The sequence below is a fragment of the Lissotriton helveticus genome, chromosome 5_1, assembly GCF_964261635.1.
Source record: "Lissotriton helveticus chromosome 5_1, aLisHel1.1, whole genome shotgun sequence".
In the NCBI taxonomy this organism is placed as follows: Eukaryota; Metazoa; Chordata; class Amphibia; order Caudata; family Salamandridae; genus Lissotriton; species Lissotriton helveticus.
Genome location: NC_136065.1, coordinates 468482915 through 468507969, shown reverse-complemented (window position 1 = coordinate 468507969; position 25055 = coordinate 468482915). Strand labels below are relative to the sequence as shown.

The 25055-nt window shown below is 46.6% G+C and overlaps 1 protein-coding gene across 1 annotated transcript in view; it reads left to right on the top strand.

Annotated features, from left to right (window-relative positions):
- Window positions 1-25055, top strand: part of ADAM8 (ADAM metallopeptidase domain 8) — a 161372-nt gene that overhangs the window by 110036 nt on the left and 26281 nt on the right. Inside the window, exons 18-19 of the mRNA XM_078640406.1 lie at window positions 2692-2776; window positions 6438-6552. Coding sequence (XP_078496532.1) covers window positions 2692-2776; window positions 6438-6552 — 200 coding nt within the window. The remainder of the gene's footprint in view (window positions 1-2691; window positions 2777-6437; window positions 6553-25055) is intronic.

The following is a 25055-nucleotide window of genomic DNA, read 5'->3' as shown; positions in this document are numbered from 1 at the left end:
TTAATTACATCAAACACCCCCTTTGGAGAGACCCACTCCCCCCATTTTTTTCATCCCGCTTAAACCCCTGGAAACAACACCATGTCACAGTAACCTCAAGGCCTGGCACTGTGCATCACAACTTCCACTTTTTAAGATTGCCTAGGTGCAGGGGCATAGTGAACCCTACCCCCGCCCCACCCCTTGCTTTAGGAACTACATCAAGGGTGAAATTCCTGATGGGCCTCTTCTGTCTGCAACTCTACAGACAAAAGCTCAGCTCATGATTAATATGAAAAGGTGGACGAGTGAGTAAGTGAAGGGATGGCTGGATGGCTGGATGGCTGGATGGATTAGTGAAAGGGTGAATGGATGAATGAAAGGGTGAATGGTTGGATAATGTGAGAACGGATGGGTGGATGGATGAGTGAGTGGAAGGATGGATGAGAGAAAAGGTAAATGTATGTATGGGGGAAGGGTATATGGATTGGTAAATGGGCTGATGGATAAGTGAAAGGATGGATGGATGAGTGAAAGAGTGGCTGATGGGCAAGTGAATGGGTGGATGGATGAGTGAAATGATGGATGGATTGATGAATTGATAATTGAAAGGGTGAATGGATGGACGGATGAGTGAAAGGGTGAATGTAAGGATGGATGAGTGAGTGAAAGGGAGGGTAGATGGACAAAAGGATGGATAGATGAGTGAAGGGGTGAAAAGGTGGATGGATGAGAGAAAGGATGGATGGATGAGTGAAAGGATGGATCAGTGATAGGGTCAATGGACGGATTCATGAGTGGGTGAGGAGATGGTTGGGTGGATGGATGGAAGGAAGGATGGCTAAGTGAAAGGGTCAATGGAGAGAGAAAGGAAGGATGGATGGATGACTCAAAAAGTGAATGGGTGGAAGGGTGAGTGACTGTGTGAATGGATGATTAAGTGAAAGGATGGCTGGATGGGTGACAGGGTAAATGGTTGGATTAATGAGTGGATGGATGGATGGAAGAGTCGATGGATGAGTGTACGGATGGATAGGGTGTAAGGGTGGATGGATGGATGAGTGAAAGTATGGATGGAGGGATGGATGAGTGAAATGATGGATGGAAGGATGCATGATGGATAGGTTTGCAAATGGATGAATATGTTTGGATATGGATGGGCTTACTTATATACTATTGCGTGACCTCCTCTGATGTGTCTGTAAAATGTACCTTTTGTCCTGAAGTTTTGTCCTGAATTTTGACCCTTTGTCCTGATTTTTTACACTCACCGTCCTGAATTTGCACCCATGCCAGTTGGTCACCCTACTGTCAATACCTCACCGATACCGGACTGTTTAATAAATTAAGCCCAGATGCATAAAGAGATCCATCCCCCTTAGAGTCGAGTACACCAGAGAAAGCTGCATGAAACGTGAATCATGTAAACGCTCTTTATTAAAAAAGACACGCGGCTTTGGTCTCTGTTTATGATGCTGACAGGAGATCGCCCTGGTAGCTGCGCCACAAACGGCGAAGAATGCTGACTGGGACGGACGCCGCCACAGGAATGCGCTGCAATGTAAACTCTCAGATATGGCGCGTGGGGTATTGTGGAATGAGCCGTTGTTGCTCGCGCACAGGGTTAACCGAGGTCACAGAATTGTTGGATATGGCGCCTACCTGACAGAGACACTGACGAGCAGGGTCTTCACTTGAAGCACCGTCTCAGCCCTAAAAGGCACGTGGGGCTTCTTTTAGTCAGTCATTTATTAGACCTGTGCCTCAGCATGGCGGCAGGGTTGGGCCAGAGACAGTCACACAGCTAGCTCATCTCCCAAAGGTCAAAGTGTCGGGGGATACTCCTTGACATGTTACTCTCGTATCTGGCAATAGAGCCAGCCACGTCACGTGGCCGGTGCAACTCAGTGCGGCAAGAGGGGGGTCGATTTAAGCCACATTTCTGGATTGCGTTTGTGGGGCAGGAAGAGATATGAGTCACTTGTCTGGCTAAAAGGCATGGCTGGGAGAATAACTATAGGGGCGAGATACACGACTGAAGTGTGAAAAACGTCTTTATTCGTCTCCCAGCTCTCCTCACTGAGGTAAAAAAAGTATTGCACGGGCAACATGTTAAAGTGACAAATGGTTCATACCAAGGAGAGGGAGAGGGGGGGGGGGGGGTAGGAAGGGCTCATTAGACTAGAGGGATAAAAGGCAAACAATGTGGCAAGGAGTGGAACAATAATGACGGTTAAGGTGATGACATAATGGAGGCTATAGATTACAACAATAACGTGTCGGGCCACCTGGGAAAGACAGTAGGGCTGGAGAAGGATCACTCACAGGTCAGATCTTTGGTTCTGAACGGACAGAAGTGCTTGAAAAAAGTCAGTCACTTATCACCTTCATCCCTAAAGGCTGGTAGGGATTAAGATGAAGAGAGAGATGTATGACCAGTTCAACTATGAAAATGGGTGAGTCTTAGGCAGGGTCACTTACATGTCAGGGTAATATTTGACAGGTGGGAGGAGCCTGTGAAATGTTAGTGATTCGTCAGGTTTGCCTTTAAAAAGCAGATAGGGCTGGGGAAGAGTCACAGGCCATCCTGACTTGGCAGTATGGGTACCTCTACTCCCACTACCCCACGCCGTTCTCTTTTCTTCCTGACCCTTCACCTTTCTCTTCCCAGGTGTGTAGCTGGACTTTCACCTTTCTGCTTTCTCCTCCCAGGTGTGTAATCACAAGCGTCAGTGCCACTGCGACCCCGGCTGGGCACCCCCGGAATGCGCCTGGAAGATGAGCGACAATGAAACAGGTACCTGGATTCATATATATACACACATATATATATATATATGTGAGCAAGCGGCTGTGGGCTGCGAAACGCGTCTTGACATACGGGAAATAAAATCATCCTGAAGCACCAACTTTTGGGTCTGTGTCCAGTTTGCGGCGAGTGACACTCAGTATCCTGTCAGAGTGAGGCGCATGTTGCATTTTCTACACACATATATATATATATATATATATCCAAAACAAAAGGTTGCCCTCAGAAGGAGACACCACACATGTGGAGGTTAAAACCTTTAATCGAGGATTTCAGGATAGCCATCTTCCGCTTTCAAATCCATTATTTGAGCCCTGGAATTACTACAAGGGGCAAGCCGGCACCCACTGGGGTAAGAATTGCGCAGAACTACAAGTCCCAGTATGCTGGTTCAGCTCACACCCACTGGGCGGGACTTTGTGTAATTATCAGGTGTTCAGCGCGATACCTGCCGCTGCTCCCTTTCCTTTAGCCCGTGACCAAGAACACACGATGTTTGAAACGCGTTGGGCTCAAATAATGGATTTGAAAGCGGAAGATGGCTATCCTGAAATCCTCGATTAAAGGTTTTAACCTCCACATGTGTGGTGTCTCCTTCTGAGGGCAACCTTTTGTTTTGGATATTTAGCGGCTTGCTCAGCCGCGGAGACGCCCTGCTGTTTCCCATACAGATCCTGCGTTTGGAAATGCCGAGCGCTAATGGAATGTGGAGTCCATGTCGATGAACATAAAATGAACAGTGTGGCAATCTCTCTACGTTCCTGTCCACCCACTGAGGATTTAATTGGAATTACTACAAGGGGCAAGTCGGCACCCACTGGGGTAAGAATTGCGCAGAACTACAAGTCCCAGTATGCTGGTTCAGCTCACACCCACTGGGCGGGACTTTGTGTAATTATCAGGTGTTCAGCGCGATACCTGCCGCTGCTCCCTTTCCTTTAGCCCGTGACCAAGAACACACGATGTTTGAAACGCGTTGGGCTCAAATAATGGATTTGAAAGCGGAAGATGGCTATCCTGAAATCCTCGATTAAAGGTTTTAACCTCCACATGTGTGGTGTCTCCTTCTGAGGGCAACCTTTTGTTTTGGATAGATATATATATATATATATATATATATATATATATATATATATATATATATATATATGTATACACACATATATATTTATATAAATATATATATATATATATATATATATATATATATATATATATATATATATATATATATTTAGATGGAAAAAAACAAAGGTTAAAGTGATGTTATAGTTAGGTGAATATATCAGTGACAACATTAACGCATCAGTGTGGGCAGAGAAACAGATCTCAAGTCTGCTCCCAGCCGCGGGAGCATTTTTAAAGCTTCTGCCTGCTGGAAGCAAACTTTGTGTTTGCTCCCTTTAGGTGGGAGATTCATAAATGCATCCACCAGGCTGTACCAAACACAAGGGGGTGGGCTCCCCGGAATACATCTATATAAAAAGTTAATCGCCTTGGAGGATCGGGTCCCGGGGTCTTTGAAGGCTCAGGGAGGGGGGCCACACAGAACGCTCCCCTTTTTTTGGACACTTTAGTCCCGGGGGGGGGGGGGCTTTCCGGGGCTTATTATGGCTTTGGGAGGGGAGCCTGTGGCCCACTCCCCTTAATTAAAGAAATTGGCCCCAGGGGATGGGGTCCCCGGGGCCTTTGGAGGCTTGAGAGGAGAAGCACTTAATCCCCCCCACCCTTTTAGCAAAATTTTGGCTATGGGGTGGGCTTCCCGAGGCCTATAATGTCTCGGGTAGGGGAACCACCCTCCCCTCCCTGTTTGAAATGCAGCCCAAGGTGATGGGCTCCCCAGGGCTTATAATGGCTTACGTTATTTTGCGTCAGGCAGGGGTTCCATGGGTGGATGCAAGGGTATTCCCTTGCATCCACCCATGGATTTTGGAAAATTCCCAGATTTACTAAAGCTAGTAAACCTGGAAATGCGTCAAAAAGCTATGCTTTCCCGAAGCATGCCGAATGAGGAGAATATCTGGCTGCGTAGAAAAGTCCTTTTGATTCCAGTTGTGTCTTGGAAATGGTTATTGGTGTCTGAAGGTGGTTAATGGTTTCACTTGGTACTTTTATTTTACCAATAGAATATTTCTAATGCAATGTCCCAAATGCCCAGATTTAAGCACGTACTGATTGAACCTACAAGACTAAACACCTCCCAGGTTTTCTGGAGGGACGAAGTCTGACTAACCAATCAGTTTTCGTCAACAAGGAATTTGAGATACCCAGAATTAGTTAGGCGACATTTGATAGGACTCTGTAGGCGACCAGTTGGTAAACAATGACGTTATCGTGTTCTGAGGACGACCCAAGATGGCAGCACCTGCAGTAAGAAATACCTTGTTATGATGACTGGGAGCAATATTCGGCTGAGGTCAGCATCCTCAGCGATGGGCTATGCCTATTGGAGGAATAGGGCTGAGGAAATGTACTCGTGATTTGCATTTTCCGTGATATAAATAATTTCAAGGATCCAGTTTTGGAGCTAAATATGTAGAATATTGTGTAAAACATGTATAACCGCTATTTACTGCAGAATTTCATCTCTAATTGACTCTAATTTAGTAGCGGCTCATATTCCTGAGTTGAAAAGCATGCATATTGTGCGAAAACGCTGCCTAAGGGTTGATAACACGGTAGCTACATAGAACTGAGCAAGGCAAGCAAGGCACGTGCTTTGAGTCTGGTGACAGGTCTCTGACGCAGAAATGTGAATCAACAGGACTTTAACTTCTGTGAGAGAAATAGTGGCATCCACCAGTCCGACGTTAGTCCCACATATTTGTAACCAGTGGCAGCTCCTCCGCTACGGTGGAGGAACGTTGCCCCACTGCTTGTTGAGCAGTGCAAAAGAAAAATCTAATGATACTACCAAAAAGTTATTATCTTTTTTTTTTCTTAGTGGGACTCAGACTCCAGCCAGGTCAGGCGAGTCTGGGCACCCCCACGTCAGAGGGAACAGTCATGTGTACTTGGTATGATCTCCACTGGGCTGTGTTGCACAGCCCAGTGAAGAACATGCCCAGCCTCCCAGTTACTGCCTGAGCGGCTGTTTCGGCCGCTCACACCAATCAAACTTCAACGAGCTTGAAGATATGACTATGACACAAGCTGAGACTAATGCACCTCTCAATGCCTTTTATCTAGTCACCTTGTACCATACCGCTTCTACCTCATAACTGTTTGTTGTTATAATTGGTGTGATAATTGTCAATTCTGTAATCTTTTATGTTCAGCGCTCTGATACCCACGGGTCTTGTTCGCGCTATACAAAACTCTATAAATAAATAAAATAAATAAAAATCAGGATGCTGCCCCTGCAGCGTTGTGATTGGCTTGTAGAGGCCAGGAGACTGGTTGCTTCCGGGGCTCTACGAGTCCTATGGGAGAGACGTGCAGCAGCAAAGAAGGTAAGTTATTTTTTTTTATATCATTCCATCCCCTCCAGCACCCCCACCTCCGTATAGAGGCTGCCCCATTGATTTTGGAAGGAGGAAGAGGGGCATGGGACACTAAACTTAGCGATGCAATGTACTCAAATGATGTATTTGTTGTCCATGCTGGCCTATTTATCACCTCTTTTGCTCCCTTGTCTCCCTTCTGACAGGAAGTGCAGCCCTCACAGTGGTCGCGGTGCTGGCGTCCCTCATTCTTTTAGCCATTCTTGTCATCAGCGGGGTGGCGTACTATAAATGGAGCCAGAAGAAGGCCTCGCCGAAAAGGTAAGACATTTTAATTTGTGACGTAGTGCTTCCGTGTCATTATCTGACAGTGCGCTCAAAGTCTCACTATATTGTTTTCACTCAAAAAGTAACTTTTTAAAATACATATACCATTGTATTCTAGAAGTAAGTTACTGATGGTGCTAGGTCAGCAGTACCAAGAAAAATTCTGGTTCTTCATTGAATAAAAATCTCTTTGAAATAATTAAAAAGGAGATGGTTTCTCACTTCCTCCTTCCCAGAAGGAAAAGGTAGAGGCAGCAATAAATTCATTGAATTTCAATACAGGCACTGGTAAGGTAAAGTCACACACTGAGGCCAACAAAGAGGGCTTAAGAGTGAGAGCAAGGGATCAAGAGAGCAGATGGATTGAAGCAGCTCCTTACAAAGCCCAGGCAAAATTTGTGTTACGTAACATTCACAAAATTTTGCATTTTACAATTTCACATAATTTCTAGGTCTCGTCTGAAACAGTGTATGTGCTTTCTGCGCTATCGATTGCGAGAGATTGTATACAAAAGGGGTTTACAGCCCGCCTATTGCTTAACATTAATTGGCTTCATTGTCACTCTTGTTTGCTGTCTTCTAATTGGTCAGTGCATGCTGGCTTCACTTCCTCTTCTTTCGGCAGGAGCATGGACCAAGTACTGATTGCTTTAGCTTGATTACTGTCCTTCCGCAGATTGCTCTGTAATTGAGGTCCTCTTTTAATTATGTTTCTTCCCTGTCGTCGCAGGTGAACCTCTTGCCTTTTGTAGCTATGTTTTACAAGGCCACACAACTAGGCCGCACACTTCACAGAAGTCCTTCCCTTCTTTGAAATGGATGTTTATTGTGACAGAAGATGTTATCTGTCTCCAAATGTATTTTCACTAAGATATGGACATAGGTGCAATTGCTTTCTTTATGCGATATGATTTTTGCCAAATGTCATAAATATTTTTCTTTTTCACCCATGGTAAGATTAACAGATTTGCTCAGTTCACAGGGGCGAAGTCCAGAGACCTAACAAGCAAAGACAGAGCCAATAGGTCTCACTTTTAAGACGTTTGACTCTTCCATTGACTTTTGTTAATGCTGTACTGCAGACTTGTAGCCATGCCGTATAGTAGAATGGCTGTTGTGCAGTGAGGTGGAAAAAAAAAAGGACTCTGATGCAACAGCGCTAATGCATTAAAAAACAGCACATTAGCCCTGGGTGCACCCTAGCCTTTTTTAAATGTAGTTTTAGCCACACTGTAAAGCTTCCATGCTGCTGTACAGAATGACTACAAAACATTGGCAAAGTAAATAGCTTTCATAGGCGAGACCTATTGGCTATGCCAATGCTTGTTTAGGGCTCGCCTGCTGATGCGCTTCAGCGCATAGCTGGCGAAGCTCTATAGGGGCTTATCCAGTGTTTATCCACTGGCGATTCCACTGGCGATTCCTTCAAGTGCATGTGCTTTTTAGGTCATTGCGCTTGCGCAAGCCCTAAAAAGCGCGTGCACAATGCCACCAGCCGCCTGCCTGCCTGCCTCGCATTACCACATCAAAGGCAGCCCTCCGAGCGCATTTCTCACCCCCTAATTATTCACGGCCGGCCGGCAGGCACATCAAAGGCTGCTGCTGCCGTGACTCGCATTTCTCCTCCCTCCTCCCCTATCACTGCCCAGGCCGGCCGTACTTTCTCTTTACAAGGGCGCCCATTCCTGAATCACTTGAAATCTCTCCACATTATTTGCATTTTGTTAATTAAAAAAATTAACTTCAACACAGCGTTGCACATTTTTCTCGACTTCGGAAGGATGAGTCCCAATCTCATTTGTACAAAGTGTTGTAATGGGATTATTGGAGAGTTAGAGAAACGTGCTCACAAGTTACATTTTTATGCAAATCATCTGAGTAAATAAACAATAGCATGGTGCCGTTTGCGTCCTTGACTTGATCTGGTTTTTATTTTTATTTTGCTATTATTCTCACAAAGGCTAAGAAGGTCTGCCTACTTTAGTATTAAGTGCTATACGTCGCATAAGCAACAGCTAACCATTCACTCACCCACGCAACGCCACTCACCCATGCAACGCCACTCACCCACGCAACGCCACTCACCCACGCAACGCCACTCACCCACGCAACGCCACTCACCCACGCAACACCACTCACACACGCAACGCCACTCACACACGCAACGCCACTCACACACGCAACGCCACTCACACACGCAACGCCACACACGCAACGCCACACACACACGCAACGCCACACACACATGCAACGCCACACACACATGCAACGCCACTCACACATGCAATGCCACTCACACATGCAACGCCACTCACACATGCAACGCCACTCAACCACGCAACGCCACTCACACACGCAACGCCACTCAACCACGCAACGCCACTCACCCATGCAACGCCACTCAGCCACGCAACGCCACTCAGCCACGCAACGCCACTCAGCCACGCAACGCCACTCACACACGCAACGCCACTCACACATGCAACGCCACTCACACATGCAACGCCACTCAACCACGCAACGCCACTCACACACGCAACGCCACTCAACCACGCAACGCCACTCACCCACGCAACGCCACTCAGCCACGCAACGCCACTCAGCCACGCAACGCCACTCAGCCACGCAATGCCACTCACACACGCAACGCCACTCACACACGCAACGCCACTCACACACGCAACGCCACTCACACACGCAACGCCACACACACACGCAACGCCACACACACACGCAACGCCACACACACACGCAACGCCACACACACATGCAACGCCACTCACACATGCAACGCCACTCACACATGCAACGCCACTCACACATGCAACGCCACTCACACATGCAACGCCACTCACACACGCAACGCCACTCAACCACGCAACGCCACTCACCCACGCAACGCCACTCACCCACGCAACGCCACTCACCCACGCAACGCCACTCACCCACGCAACGCCACTCACCCACGCAACGCCACTCACCCACGCAACGCCACTCACCCACGCAACGCCACTCACCCACGCAACGCCACTCACCCACGCAACGCCACACACACACGCAACGCCACACACACACGCAACGCCACACACACACGCAACGCCACACACACACGCAACGCCACACACACGCGCAATGCCACACACACACGCAACGCCACTCACCCACGCAACGCCACTCACCCACGCAACGCCACTCACCCACGCAACGCCACTCACCCACGCAACGCCACTCACCCACGCAACGCCACTCAGCCACGCAACGCCACTCAGCCACGCAACGCCACTCAGCCACGCAACGCCACTCAGCCACGCAACGCCGCTCAGCCACGCAACGCCGCTCACCCACGCAACGCCGCTCACCCACGCAACGCCACTCACCCACGCAACGCCACTCACCCACGCAACGCCACTCATCCACGCAACGCCACTCATCCACGCAACGCCACTCATCTATATGCAAAACGAAAAATGTCAAACTCTTCTATTGCGAGACCTATTGCATTTTCAATGCTTGTTTTCTTGTTGGAGACTGGTTTGAGCAGAAATGTTTCCCGGAGAGACATTTTTTGCTTATACCAGTCTCCTTCTCGTACCTCATGCACCCTTTTAACATGAGCCATGCCTGCTTGTGAAAAGTTGATACAAAATACTGCCACACCTCATTTCACACTATTCGCATAATTCCATTAATTAAATTGATAATGATAATGAATCTGTAGTTGCACCAAAACCCTGACACAGATGGGTAACTGGGCGTTTCTAACCAGGCTGGAGAAAGGGTCGGACTGGGACTAAAAATAGGCCTGGGCAACAAAATAAAAGTGCCCCCAATAGTAAACCAGATAGGTAAAAAAAAGTGGCCCACATTTGCAATGCAGGCGTATTTTTAACTTGAAAAAATGCGCTTTTGGGGAATTTGCAATGAATGGGAGACAACATGCATTTGTGTTTGCTGCAGGAAATGCTTGTGGTAATATCAGGGTAATAAACAGTGAAAACAAGCCCACCTGACCATAAAACAGGCCCACAAACTGCTAAGAAACAGGCCCACACTCTGACCTGTCATACCAGCCCATAGGGCACTGCCAGATTGCCCTGTAGGCAGGGCCGGCTTTAGGGCAGTGTGACCTTTTGGGCAGTGCGACCGGTGCGGCTGCACTGGGCGCTGACCTGGAGGGGGAGATGCTGACCTCAGGTGGGGGTGCTGTCTTTAGCAATAACTTATGATTTAAAAGCAGCTGATGCAGAATTCCTTGTGTGTCCTTGTGCGGCAGCAATAAAAATGTCAAGATAAGTCTTGTTATTAATGTTACTGCCAGAGAGAGATCAGAGTTTTGTCTAGTGGCAGTTTTGGCTTGCCATTAGGTAGCTCAGATGGTTAATATGCCTGCTGCAAAAAACAGATCTGTATAATATATTGATAGCTGAGTGGATTAATAAAGTAAGCCTTTACCAGAGCTTTAAAACAAATGAAATGTATGCTAGAGAGGGTCTATGGAGAGAAGAGGGTTCCTTTTGCCAGGTGGTGGTGAGAGACTCTGAGCAGAAGGAGGTCATGGGGGGGTTGGGGTAAAAAAGATAGTCGCACCAGAGTGGAAACACGGAAAGCGGGTGAGTTAAAAAATGGACAGGAAGAAAAAAAAAAACAAGTTACACTTCAAGAAAGTTTGCTCTTGCGTACCAAGAGAGACCCTGAAGTACTGAAATATTCCATTAGTACAGCCTCAGTACTGCCTCTAAAACCTGTGGTATTTCTTTATATATATATGTTTGAAAGTGTGTGCACTAAAAGATGTGGTTTGGCACCCTTATTTGTGCAAATCCGCATGGACTAGGGCTAGGTACTGATGCTTTGCCACATGCAAGCCTATGCAAGCATAGTATTAACTTTTGTTCATTGGTTCTCAGTTGTTTCCTTCATGGGCTCTTGCAATGTGCACACTCTTTTAAATGTGTTTGTGCTTTCCCTCTAAGTGAAACACCACTTATCAGTTCTTCTACCATAATATTGAAGTTTTAATGTCGCCCTGCACTTATATTGACTCCACAATAGGCACTGCCAATATGGATGTGGCGTTAGAACCCTGAACCTTTACATACCTTCCTATGCTAATGTTGATATCTTTACAGTCGATGTGGTTGAGACCATATTTGTGAAGGTCGATATTATTGACCTTGATACTGTGACATCCAACCATTAGTCAGCAGAATGTGCATTTAAGAGCGTTTTGAGGTATAATGGCTGAAGGATCCAGTGACTGGTTACAGAATCTTCATGTTATTGCTGAGCAAACGTCATGAGTCAGGCCCTTGCTTCAATGTATGTGTGTGTGTGTGAGAGATCATCTGGTCCTATGTCATCTTACTTTTAAGTGCAACCCACCGAATGTGCAGCTTGTTGTAAATATCCAAATCACAACCCATCTCGTTGAAAACATCTGGGCAATTTACACCTCCTTCCTCAACGCAAAGAAATATAACAATTTCACAAAGTTTATAGTAAAACTGTTTAAACTGCTCGAGCCCTAATCCTTATGTTAACCTCTCCCCATGGCCCAGGACCTGCCCTAACTGAAGGGACCCGTATAATCAGGGCCGGCTTTTGTGCTGGTGGCACCCAGTGCGACAATGTCTTCTCGGTTTTCCTCACTACCACCAGACAAAAGTGCCCCTCATCTCTCCATAGCGCCTCTCTGAAATACATGATGTTTGTTTTAAAGTGCTGGCAAAGGCTGACTTTACTAATCCACTCAGCTATCCACATAAACTACAGATCTGTTCTTTAGAGCAGCCATATTAACCCTCTGTGCTACTTTATGGCGAGCCAAAACTAGCACTGGACAAAACTCCATCTCTCTCCCTCTAGCAGGAACATTGATAACAAAAGCAATTTTGACATTTTTATTGCTGCCTGAAAGGTGAACGCACAAGGAACTCTGCAGCAGGTGCCTTTAAATTGTACGTTATTCCTAAACACAGCCCCCCCCCTGAGATCCGTGCCCCTCCTACAGGTCAGCGCCCAGTGTAGCGGCACCTGTCGCGCCGGCCCTGCGTATAATTTTTAGTGAGTTGTACTTGTAATAAGAGCGTTTTCCAAGGAGATCTTTTAAATGGGTATTTCTGGAACGATAACTGCGGTGAGATAATAGGATACTGACTGGTTCTGACTTAAAGACTACAAAGTTGTGCTTTTTTTTGTGGGGAACTAGTTCAAACACAAGCAGCAGTTTTCTCACTAGAGTCAACTGTAGTGATGTAAAAAAAACAAAAAATGTGTCGTTAGTAATAGGGGCGATTGTAGATGCCCTCAATGGAGTTTGTGCAGGGTTGCCCATCCTTGTGTTAAATATATGTGAGGAATGTATGCCTCTCCTAGGGGCTCAGCCACTATGGGACAAATAACCGGGACCACGGTGGAAACCTGCAGACGAGAGCTAGGTGTAACACTGGCAATAATCTATGGATGTATGACGGTACAACGCGTACCGTTTCAACGCGTGCTTTTACGACGCGTCTTTAACAACGCAAGTCGTAACCACGACTTGCGTTGGGGGGGCGCGGATTGTGAATAGTATAATTTACTATTCTAACACCAGTCCCCGTGGATAGTAGGGAAGGTGTTGGAATAGTAAATATACTATTCTTTATCCTTTAGCGCCGTCCAGCGCAAGTTGTGGTTACGACTTGCGTTGTAAAGGACGCGTCGCAAAAGCACTGCGGGGTAACATCCGCGTTGAAAAGGATGTTTCCCATAATCTATACCTGTATTTTTCACAATATGAAATTTGTGACTTAGAAACGCTGCAGAAGGCAAACACATTTTCAAAGAAGGGTCCAATGGGCTCAGTCCTACCCGAATGCATAGGGTTGCTTGCGCAGAGTTGGGGCCTTGAGTGCATTTGACGGTGGGCCAGTGGTGTAACAAAACTAGACGGGGCCTCCATGCAAGATACGTGGAGGGGCCCCCTCTGGACTCAATCAGGAGCTCTCCGGCCAGAGTTGCGTGCTGAGGGGGCCCCCTGGAGCTTGGAGGCCCCCCCGCACCGCCAGGGCTATGGGGGCCTGTGTTACCCCCCTGCGGTGGGCTTGGAACACAGGCACAGAGAAGGTGCCCAGAGTGCTGGAAGGCCAGGCACAATTTGTAGGGCTTTAGGCCCCTACAGTTGCCAAAATCCAAAAGACCCTTAGGGCAAATGAGGCAAAGTACAGACCACGGGAGTGATCCTCAGTTCCCCACTGTGACACTTTGGGCCAAGAATGCAAAAAATAAAGGCCGCACAGAGGTTACTGTTGACGGTGAAGCAACCTCTGTTGGTCAGACATGACTGCTCCGAGGTTAGTAGGGATGAAGATGGGATTCTGAAAGGAGCCCCCCTCCAAACAATATTCTGCAGATAGTACAACAGCTCAGCCCGCCCCAAGACTGGACGCGCTGACCCGCCCTTGGTCGGAAGGTCGAGGGGTTACATTTGGTCCTCCCAGTTGTAGCAGTAGGACATTTAAAAGTTCTGTAGTCTCTGATGAACTGCACAGGATGCAGTAAATCTTCCAAAATCCTTTCCTGTTTGTGTTCCTCTGTCCACCTCAGGGTACCCTAATGAATGACCGGTGCGACACTCACAGGGTCAGCAGCAGTTTATTACCCTCTCGCCTTCTGCACTCTCAAATGACACAGGAACTGGAGGTGGGCATCCATCTTTGAGTGCTTTTTCCTCTATTTTTGCTGTGTCCTTCAGTTCCAGGATGAGCTAGCTTCCTGCAGGGGTGAGGCCGCTGACTTGGAACCGCTGACTCTTCGTGTTCCCGCGTCCTTACAGAGATGGTGATGATTCAAAACCGAACAGCCATTGTCAGCGAATTTGGGCTGTCGCGTTCTGATTTACTGACCATCGCCTTCACTCTCAACCCCACAGAAAACACTGCTGTGAAGTTTGTGAAAATTTGCTCACCCTAACTTCATGACATTTTTAAATATCTTTTGTATGAAATATTATTGCAAACATTTTTGATGTAATAAAATCGCACAACTTTGTTGATATGCAAAATTAGGCAAAGTGCAAGAACCCTGCGGCGTACAAAAGTCAAACACTTTAATAAAATTAAATAAAATGAAAACAATTCAGTGCAAACTGATGCTCGGAGGCGTCTAGGCGCTGAACAACGAGACAAGGAAGTACAGTTCTGGTGTCCTAATATTGTACAAAAAGCCAGGTTATCAGGGATTTTCTAAAAGCAGGTAGGGAAGGTGCATTTTGAAGTTCAGGGGGCATTCCATTCCAGAGTTGAGTTGTGGACCTAAAGAACCATAACTGGCAGCCAAATTACAACCTCAGAAAACCTCTACTACTCATGCAGCTCGTCAGAGGCGATAGGCATCCTTTAAGAAGCTTTCTGCACTTGCATAAGGGACCTGGCTTCTCACAAGGCACAGGCCACTACAGACAATGATGCAACTATCCACCTGCAGCAAGTTCAGCAATTACAGCATTTTTCGGGAACTTTAAAGGGGCTCTCTATTGCAACCAAAATATGGTCCGAACGAACTTGCTGGCACTTAATTGGTTAAAATGGAAATTCAGATTATGGATTACTGGTCACTGAATTATTAGTACAGACTTGACCTGACTGGTATAATTACACTGGTAATCCAGAAAGGGATTTGTCCAGTTGTAGTACCTACCTGTGAAAGAGTGATGCATGGCAATTAACAGAAAATGAAAACTGAGAAACCACATTGGAGGAAACAAAGCCATGGAAAATCAATTGCAATGAAAGAGAATTTTAAGGAAATAAAATAAATCGAAATTTAAAGGGAGCATTTTAAAGGACAATGCTTTTTTGGGAAAAATACAAAATTACATTGAGTTTGGTTGGAGTTTAGGGGTAGTGAGGGTTTTTGTGTTCAGGAAAGGGTGAAGTTTATGGATGATGTGGGGGTTTTAGGAGTCAGGAAAAGGTGGCGTTTAGGTGTAGAAAGGAGCGCTCTTTGGGTCCAGGAATAGGTGGAGTTTAGTGGCAGTGAGGATTTTTTGAAGATCATAAAAGGGTGGTGTTTAGCGGTGGTCAGAGTTTTTTAGTTTTGAGAGATTAGTGGATCTTATGGATGGTGAGAGGATTTTAGGGCACAGAGATGGGAGGAGTTTAGTGGTAGTGAGCAGTGTTAGGGTTCAGGGATGTTTGGAGTTTAGGGTGGTGAGGGATTAGGAATGGGTAGAGTTTAGATGTAGAAAGGGATTTTTAGAGTTCAGACATGGGTGGAGTTTATGGGTAGAAGGGACTTTTAGGATTCAAGAATGGGTACAAAGGTCAAGAATGGGTGTAGTTTAGGCATAGTGAGAGGTTTTTAGGCTTCAAGGATAGGTAGAGTTTACGGGTCAGGGATGGGTTGAGCGTATGTGTCTTGAGGGGTTTTATGGGGTTGGGTTGGGGTGGATGGATGGTGTTCAGGGGTTGTGAGGGGTCAGGGAAGGATGGTGTTTAGCGGTAGTGAGGGTTACCAAATCAAAAGCATCCACATCAGTTGACAATGTGAAAGATAAAGATCTGAAGTAATGTACCTTGAAAAAATAATTGAATTAAATACCTCACAAAAATGTTTCTGAAAGTAACACCTGAAACCATTGCATCTACACCTTTAAATAAGCATGCAATAGCCAATTAAAAAAAAAGTATTTTATGAATTGGTTCCTATGAAATGGTAAATGTAATTCTGCCTGTAATAGTTTTTTTTTTTAAATCACATATTACTGTAAACGGGTCAGTTTCTGCTTTTTATGTTATAGCTCTGGATGCACAGTCAGTTTATACAGGGTATTTTCCATGTCATACGGTTTGAGTCTCTACCTAACACTACCTAGAGAAAAACATTGACTGCTTAGCTTCACTACTTTAGGAGAAGCAGGTGCCCAAAAAGAGTAGTTTGACTCGCTGTGTAGCCCAGTAGTATTGATGGCCATGAAACACAATTATTAAATTACACCACCCACTTAACTAGGCTGATTGCTTGTCACAGAACAGTCACACAGGAATTCACGAGTCACTTCAATACTGGTGAAGACTGGATCATACTGTTAATCAAAATAGTAAACACGATTGTGATTTACTGCATCTTACATGATAGTTCACACTGGGACATATCCCCAAATATGACTTATTACTCAAATATTCGCCAGGGAGGTGACTTTCGTATCACTAAAAATGAATCCAGACTATGATGCTTCGACCAGTATACTAGTCAGTTCTGTAGCTTACTAATTACTTAAAGTTTTTTGCCACATAGGAAAATAATAATCAAGACTGGAAGTTAGTGGCATCTAAAATAAAAGTTCACTATTGATAGTAGCTCAAATAACAAAGGAAGGCATGACGTATACATACAAGAAGTTGGCACTCCAGCTGCTCTGAAGGAGAGATCTTTGGTAGAAATGCTCTTGAGTGATCATACATGCTTGAGAGTAGAAAATAACAACATTATTAATATTAGCAATAATAATTATAAAATCTATAATAACAGTGTTGATACAAGATAAAATATGTGAATATTAGGCTAAAGAGTGCCCAAAGAAGTTCTATAAGGTTTCGGGTCACGAACTGAAACACTATGGTATAAATATGGAAGAAGCAGTTTAATGGCCCCCACCGCCACAACCCTTGTGAAACGTAAGAGCGATTGGTGGAATATATGGTCCTCATTTTTATGATGACCCTGGCTATAATAATGCTTTATTGTGCTATGGCCTATTTGACCGAATGTGCTTCCGCTCCTATGTATCTAGGGTTCATGATGTATTGTTGAGTATCGTACATTATTTGCAAGAACATTTCAATGAAACATTTTTTTTAATTACAATATTAAAAATAACGTTAATAGCAATAATAACAATTTAGACTTTCAGTATAAACAATAAACATTCAAAAAGACACCATTTCACTTTTTTCAACATATATAAACAGTTTTAACTCATGAATATTATTCATGGCAAATTGGCAATCATTATTGTCCTCTCGATAATCGTGCACAAATATCTATGACATACTGAGAACAAACCACAAGTTGAATGCCCTCTTGCTGTTAACAAATAGGTGCTGCTTTGCTCGCGCTCCATCGTACTTCGAGTTTCCAGTGTTTTCGACCTTGGAAGAAGGAAATGCTAACTCGGCTCTGTCAAGAGCCGAAACTGTGATATCCAGATTACACACTATGTAGCAGGTGCTCAATTTAGCTATCCTAGAGACTTTTATAGATGTATTAAGCACATGCTACAAACCGAATTGCCTCTGGGTACTAATGTCATTTAGTCCAATTTCTTTACTCCGTTGGGCTCGTTTTATAGACCTTGGGAGGTTCAGACACATTTAGTACTGGATGTATAGGTGGGAAATATGATGCTACCAGAAGTAGTGGCGGAGAAGTCCCCCAAGTTGAAGTGGCAGGTCCACCACCATTTTCAACAATGCCACCTAAACTACAATAGATATTTTTAAGTCTGGCAGTAGTTAAGACCTTTTGCTTTTAAAAATATATCTAGTATGCATACTGACTTTCAGTCCCCTTCATCCATTGTTCTAAGGTGGTGTCATTCACATTTTGCTTCTGTCCATCCCAGCATGCCGCATCGGCATAGTCAGCCCACTTCCGCCATTGACTTACTGAGAATGATGGCCGAGTACTCCTGCACAATGTGCACATCTACACATTAAGTAGTCCCCTTTAGTACCAGGATCTACTGGTGCAACGAGTGCTTACACATTAACATATAAATATACGTTGACAATGCTTTTTTACTTGGACGAGGGACTAGCAGCGCCACCAACTCTGCTCCCGGGCCAATCATATGTCTCCATACAATAAGCGTTCAGAAGCAAAAGAAGCATTGAGAACGCCTCAGGTTAACACATTTTGCTTATGTTGGTAACGTGGGAACGAGAAAGTTACATTGCCCTTTTCCACCACCCACATTCGTGATAGTATAATCCTCCCTACAAATCTTCATGGATTCCACATTGGAATTCCACAATTTTAAACACTTGTTACTTGCAATCAGGAGGGATACGTTAGACAAGTTAGCTAGACATGAAGAGAGAGGAAAGGTTGGCACAGAGACAGTGCGTTACGTGTTAGGCTGGGTACAAGCTGATGCAAATGGCCTGGAAAAAGACGCGACTTGAAAGAAAGCAATAAACGAGAAGCTATGAGGAAGCAATATGAGAAAGGGATAGACTGAAAGAATGCGGGAATGCAAGTCCTTAACAGTTGTTGATGCAAACTCAGAAAATAACTTTGAATTAGAACATGGGATAAAAAACAGACATGAGTGGTGCCCAGCTAGTACAGGAAACTAGCATAATCACCTGGCATATCATTTTTAAGACCCGAACAATGCACAGCTGACCTTGTTAAGGGTGGAAATGGGCACTGTGCTGAAGTAACCGAAAAACAAGCATTTACAATGCAATAGGTCTCGCCTTCGCAAAAGTTAGAGCTATTGGCATTGTAAATGACAAACTTTTTATTTATGTGTTGGTTTTGAAAACCGATAAATAAATGGCATTGTCATTTACAATGCCAATAGCTTAATCTCTCGCAAATGTGAGACCTATTGCATTTGCAATGCAATAGGTCTCGTATTTACGCGAGTTTGAGCTATTGACATTGCAAATAACAATGCGTTTTATTTATGTTTCAAAAACCAAAACATAAATAAAAGATCTCTCACACTGCTGTCTCCCACACACTGCTGTCTCTCTTACACACACTGATGTCTCTCTTACACACACTGCTGTCTCACACACTGCTGTCTCTCACACTGCTGTCTCTCTCACACTGGTGTCTCTCTCACACTGCTGTCTCTCTCACATTGCTCTCTCTCACACAACAGGCTCTCCCCAGAACACTCACACTGCTGTCTCTCACACACACACTGCTGTTTCTCACACACTGCTGTCTTTCTTACACACAATGCTGTCTCTCACACTGCTGTCTCTCTTACACACTGCTGTCTCTCACACTGCAGGTGTGGGTTGTGGGATGTGGGTTTCCAGCTCATGTCTGGAGGGTGGGCGCTGCTGCGTTTCATGGCTATTTTTTTTACATACTTCCCAGGGCATTAGTGGTAGCTTCAGAAGCTTTTGTTTTGGGGGGAGGAATGTTGGGGGTCAGATCTCAGCCCAAAGCCCTGACCCCTCTTCATGACCTTGCGCCCTCATGCTCGTAAACGCAATTGGCTTATGATTTTGTCTCTTCATAGACACATCCCCTATAATATCCTCCCCCAAAACCCCCTCCCCCAATTGTGAAATGTATCTGCAAGTTGGCATGCCTGGGCAGTATTTTTGTGGCAGTCAATGGATCACTGCAAAAATGCAGCGTACAATTCATTCATTTTCTAGTCCGCTGCAGGCAGAAAATGGATCATGCAAAACCTGAGATTTTGCACCTATTCACATTTGCATACTACGGGTAAGAAAAATAAAATAATTGCCCACGCAAACTGAGCCACAGACACACACAGAGCCACACACGCAAAGCCTCACACACACAGAGCCACACACACACACACAGAGCCACACACACAGAGCTACACACACACACAGAGCCACACACACACACACAGCCACACACAGACAGAGCCACACACACACACAGAGCCACCCACACACACAGAGCCACACACACACACACACACACACACACAGAACCACCCACACACACAGAGCCACACACATACACACAGAGCCACACACACAGAACCACACACAGAGCCACACACACAGAGCCACACACACAGCGCCTTTGGCGCCCTCCCCAGAATCATCAGTATGCGGACTAACAGGACAGCTGTGCTTCCACTGCAATAAAAACAGTGACCCACTGGTGGCAGCCCTCCTGGTGAGACATGCCTCGCGGGCTGGCACTGACAGCATGGTGGGGAGCGGAGGAAGGGAGGGATCCAGGCAAGGCTCGCTACCCGCCCCCCGCATACCCGGCCCCGTAAAGAGATGCGAGGGAGCTCCACGGCATGGTGGGGAACGAAGGGAGGGATCCAGGCAAGACTCGCTACCCCCTCTCCCCCCGCATACCCTGCCCCGTAAAGAGATGCGGGGGGGGCTCCACGGCATGGTGGGGAGCGGAGGGAGGGATCAAGATATATGATACGCGTAACATCGTACCTACAACAAGTCAGCACTATTGGCTTGTAAATGGCTGTACGTTGCAGAAGCTAAAAAAGCAGAAACTACGGCTTGTATATAAATAGAGAAGCTTCCACTTAAAGCTCCAGTTGACATTGTTGCTGCTTCTCATGTGTAAAAAGGGGAGAGGGCAATCCCGAGGACGTTGACTTTACAGGGCCCTGGCAGCCCCACTGCAGCCCACCCTGGCATCGCACCAACCCGTTGAGCCTGTGTACATCCGGGCCGAGGGTCCTCATACGAGACCGGCTCTGCAATCCGACGCGTCAAGCACGGCACACACTCACCGCGTGCAGTTCCTGGGTCGAGATGCAGATTACAAAGCGTCTCCTGCGGTCCAGATTGGACTGCGTGACCCATGCTGTAAATAGCTCCCTGAAGAGAGAGCCTCGGCAGTACCCGTCCCGCACCCAGATACCACTCCGGGTCATAAAACTACATGCAGGCTGCAATGTTAACGTGGGTCTGAAAGAGGCTGGAATTGCAGTCGTTGCCGGCATCGCCTTTATCATCAAGCTACCGGAATGCAAAACAAACCATGTGTCCACGCACTGGCCCAGGCCGCCACGCCGTCTGACCTGTGGACAGCTGCCTCCCACACTGCGTCCACACCCGAGTGACCCTACCACACGGCGCACACGCCCTCCACCCATGCGCAACACCCACTTACCGAGGGCCACGGCCCCCGAACCGCCAGTCCTATAAGTAAGGGGGGGTGCCCAGTCTCGCAAATACTTTCCATAGGCCCCACCAGCGGCCATATTGGAGCTGGTGTTGCATTTCCATGCTTGAAACCCAGGCAAGCTCAGGACCCCTTATGCCAAAGAGGGGCGTGCCAGCGCCCTGAGGCACACACCTAGATTTTATGGCCCCTGCCTCACTCTCGGAGCGAACATTACGCCGATTGCCAACATGCCCAATCTCGGTGCCCATGCGCCGCTGCGCTCTGGCCTTCATGCCCCAGATTATGCCCTAAACCCCCCCAGCCTGCGGGGAGACTCGCTAACTCCCGGCCGGGTCCTCATTGCTACATGCCTGACTGGCGTTATAGGGCCCGCGCCAAAAACCACCCTCTCGCCGGCTCTTCCAATCCCCCAACCGACCCCCCTCTTCCCGGAGCACCGCACCAGCGGTTCCCCAGCGGGCCGGGCAGCTTGCAATTGAAGGCTAATACCGCTCCGATCTTTCACTTGTGAACCAACAGCCAAGCATGCATTTCGGTGATGTCACATTAACCCGCTGGGCTGCCACAACAGGTAGTACGTGCTTTTGGCAGTGAATTGCTGGAGCAGGGAGAGGGGGGAGAGGAGTTTCGCACACTGACTCACTTCGCTTCTTGTATGGGTCTCTAACCAACTCCGTGCATTTATTTTATTTTTTATTTTTATTTGAGAAGTTTTATATAGCGCTTGCTAGACCCGGAGGAATCAGAGCGCTTTACATAAGGAATAATGTTTACAAAAGAACAGTGTTACATAGTTACAGTAGTTTCAAGAGCATAACAAAGCATAAAAGAAAGACAGTGTTAAATAAATAACATCCATTGGTGGTGCAAAAAATAACATGGAAGACAAGTCCTGAGAAGCACAGAAGGTAGAAGGGGAAAAGCAAGGGGGTAGGAATACGTATTGAGTCTAGGAAGACCGGTCATGGCAATGAAAACTTCAGTTTATACCAACAAAGTTAGAGTAAGCAAGTCATACAAGAGCGGAGGCTCAGAGGGGGTCAACAAAGGGTGAATTGACAATCTGGCGGTAAAAGGGCGCTGACCTGTGGCGAAGAACAATCAGGGGGACCTTCGGATCCTCAAAATGGAGGAGCGAGGATAAAGACCCCATGAACTAGCTGGACAAGATGGCGGGATTGCGGGTCGACAAAAGTCTGTATAAGAAGCCAGCATTAAAGAACCTACGCCAAAAGCGGAGATGCATGGTGAAGGCAGCCGTCGGTTCGGGAGGGAGAAAAGGTAAAGGGACGCAGATCACTCCTGGGGTCCTCGAATTCAGGGGACGTCAGCATGGGTGTTGAGGCAATCGTCTCGGAAGAGGAAGGCAGTTGTTGAGCCTGGAGTGCGAGCAACTTGGAGAAAAAGGAAAGCGGGTTCAATGGTGCAGTACAGCAGCGTCATGTGTTAATCTTTGCTGCGTTCACATCGATTCTCGTTCCTGTGCAGCGGGACGCCAGGTAACCTCAACACAGTTCCGGAAAGTTAGGCTACGGTCGGAGAAGAGAGAGATCCTCTGCCATATCTCCAGCAGCCATCCAGGAAGTAAGAAAATCCACTTTATCTTGGTATCTCATTAGGGAGGCAGTGGAAGGAAGTGACACAGCGGAGAAGACGAGGAGTGCTGTGCCCGAAGTCTGGCTGGGTAGGTGACGGCTGAGGCAGCAAAAGCCGGAGCCAGTCTCCCCTGTAGCCGATCAAGCAGCTCCACCGGACATCAGCCAAGATGGCTCGGTCTCCGCGGTCGGGACCTCGGTCATGCCTTCATCTGAGGATCTCAAACCACAAAGCTGGAGATTGGAGGGACGAGGACCGCAGTCGAAGCATGACCCCTGGTGAGTAAAAGGGTCCGGGTAGGAGGTAGATATTGGGGGATTAAGGCCAAAAAGGCCATCCCTCGTCTGGAGCTCTCGACCGGAGCTCCTCACCTACGGGGCATGCCAAGAGGAAGGGCAGTGTGGGCGTGCCCATGGTGGGGGGAGGAGGAGGCTGTGGGGGCTGGGGGCAGCAGGGACGGGATGGAGGAGAGCGTGGAAGAGGCAAAGAAGGGGAGGGAGAGATTGCGCCGGAGCTTATCTTTATGGGGCATGTGTTTGAAACACATGACCCCATAAAGATAAGAATCCTTTTGCGACGGCGGTAAGTCAAGTGAGACGGCTCCAACAGAGAAAAGTGTACGTCACTGGAAGCTCTTTTCCAATGGCTGACCACCGTTTAGCCTAAATGGTGACGCCGGCCAATGGAAAAGAGAGGCGGGGCTTAAAGCCCGCTAGTGAAAGCTACCCAAAAACATAAGATCTCGCAAGCGAGACTGCGCATGCGCAGCTTACGCTAGCCGAGACCTAAAAAGGCAGAAACAGGCTTGGATATAGCGCCCAGACATCAAGAAATATGGTTATATAAAGCCACTGCTAGATGGCACAGTAATCTCACCAACAGCAGCCAGAAGATCCATCAATACACAAATGACACACACCTCTACTTAGAAACCACCATTTAGCACTGTATTCAGTGTCTCAAAACCTGCCTTTCATTTAGAATTGAATGTCCATTGCACATCTAAAACACCACCTTCCCAAGACATAATTCCTCCTGTCCGCAAACAGCAACAAACAGCCTCAAGTCGAAGCCTGGCTCACCGTCATCATCCAGTCCAGAGTTACTAGGTTTCACCCTCGACACTGACCATTCCTTCCAAGATAGCATGAACAAGTGCCCTTAACCTAAAACATATTTCATGACAGTACGAGCCCTGCTCCTTTTTACACCTTGTACTCTCACATTAAGCAACATACAGGTCCCATCGAAAAATTGAAAACCAAAATGCTTAAGACGCTGCATTACTTCTCATTAAGGGCATAAAGAAGTTCCAACTACATCACCCAACACTGAAGAAACCACATTAATCATAAATCTCTTGCCCATACACTGGCACGCTCCAGAATAAACTATTGTAACTCTCTCTTGGCTCGTCCCCACAGGACCCATCTCAAACTCCCCCCGCCCCCATGCCCCAACCCAAAAAAATGATTCCTCGCTCGGCAGTACTGTTTGTCTACGGGCCAAAAGAAATGACAACATTAGTCCCATGCCAATCAATATCTGATGGTGGCCATTAGAAGCAAGGGTTATCTACAAGACTGACTGCATCCCCCATAAAGCCCTGCACACTTCTGCCCCTAGTTACCTGGCGGACAAACTCAAGTTATCAGGTGGCTCCAGACCATAGCAAAACTCCAAAACAATGCTCCTTGAACCCCCATCCTTTAAAAGTGAACCACTGATGGTACAATCTCCCCAGGAAGTGATACCAGATTCAGAAATGTACTACTTCCAAATCTGCACACAACTACCTCGCTGTCGACTTTCAAAACAGACCTGGAAGCCCTTCTCTTCCAATGGCATTTTAACTAAAACACTGTAATCAACTCCTGGCACAGACCACTACACCACCTCAACCTTTTTAAGACTGTATACTACCTTAATCTTTTGACAGACATACATACCTTTTCTGCACTCTGTATACTACCTCAGCATTTTTACAGCTTTTGCACATTTTGTTTCATGTAATTAAATATTTCTCC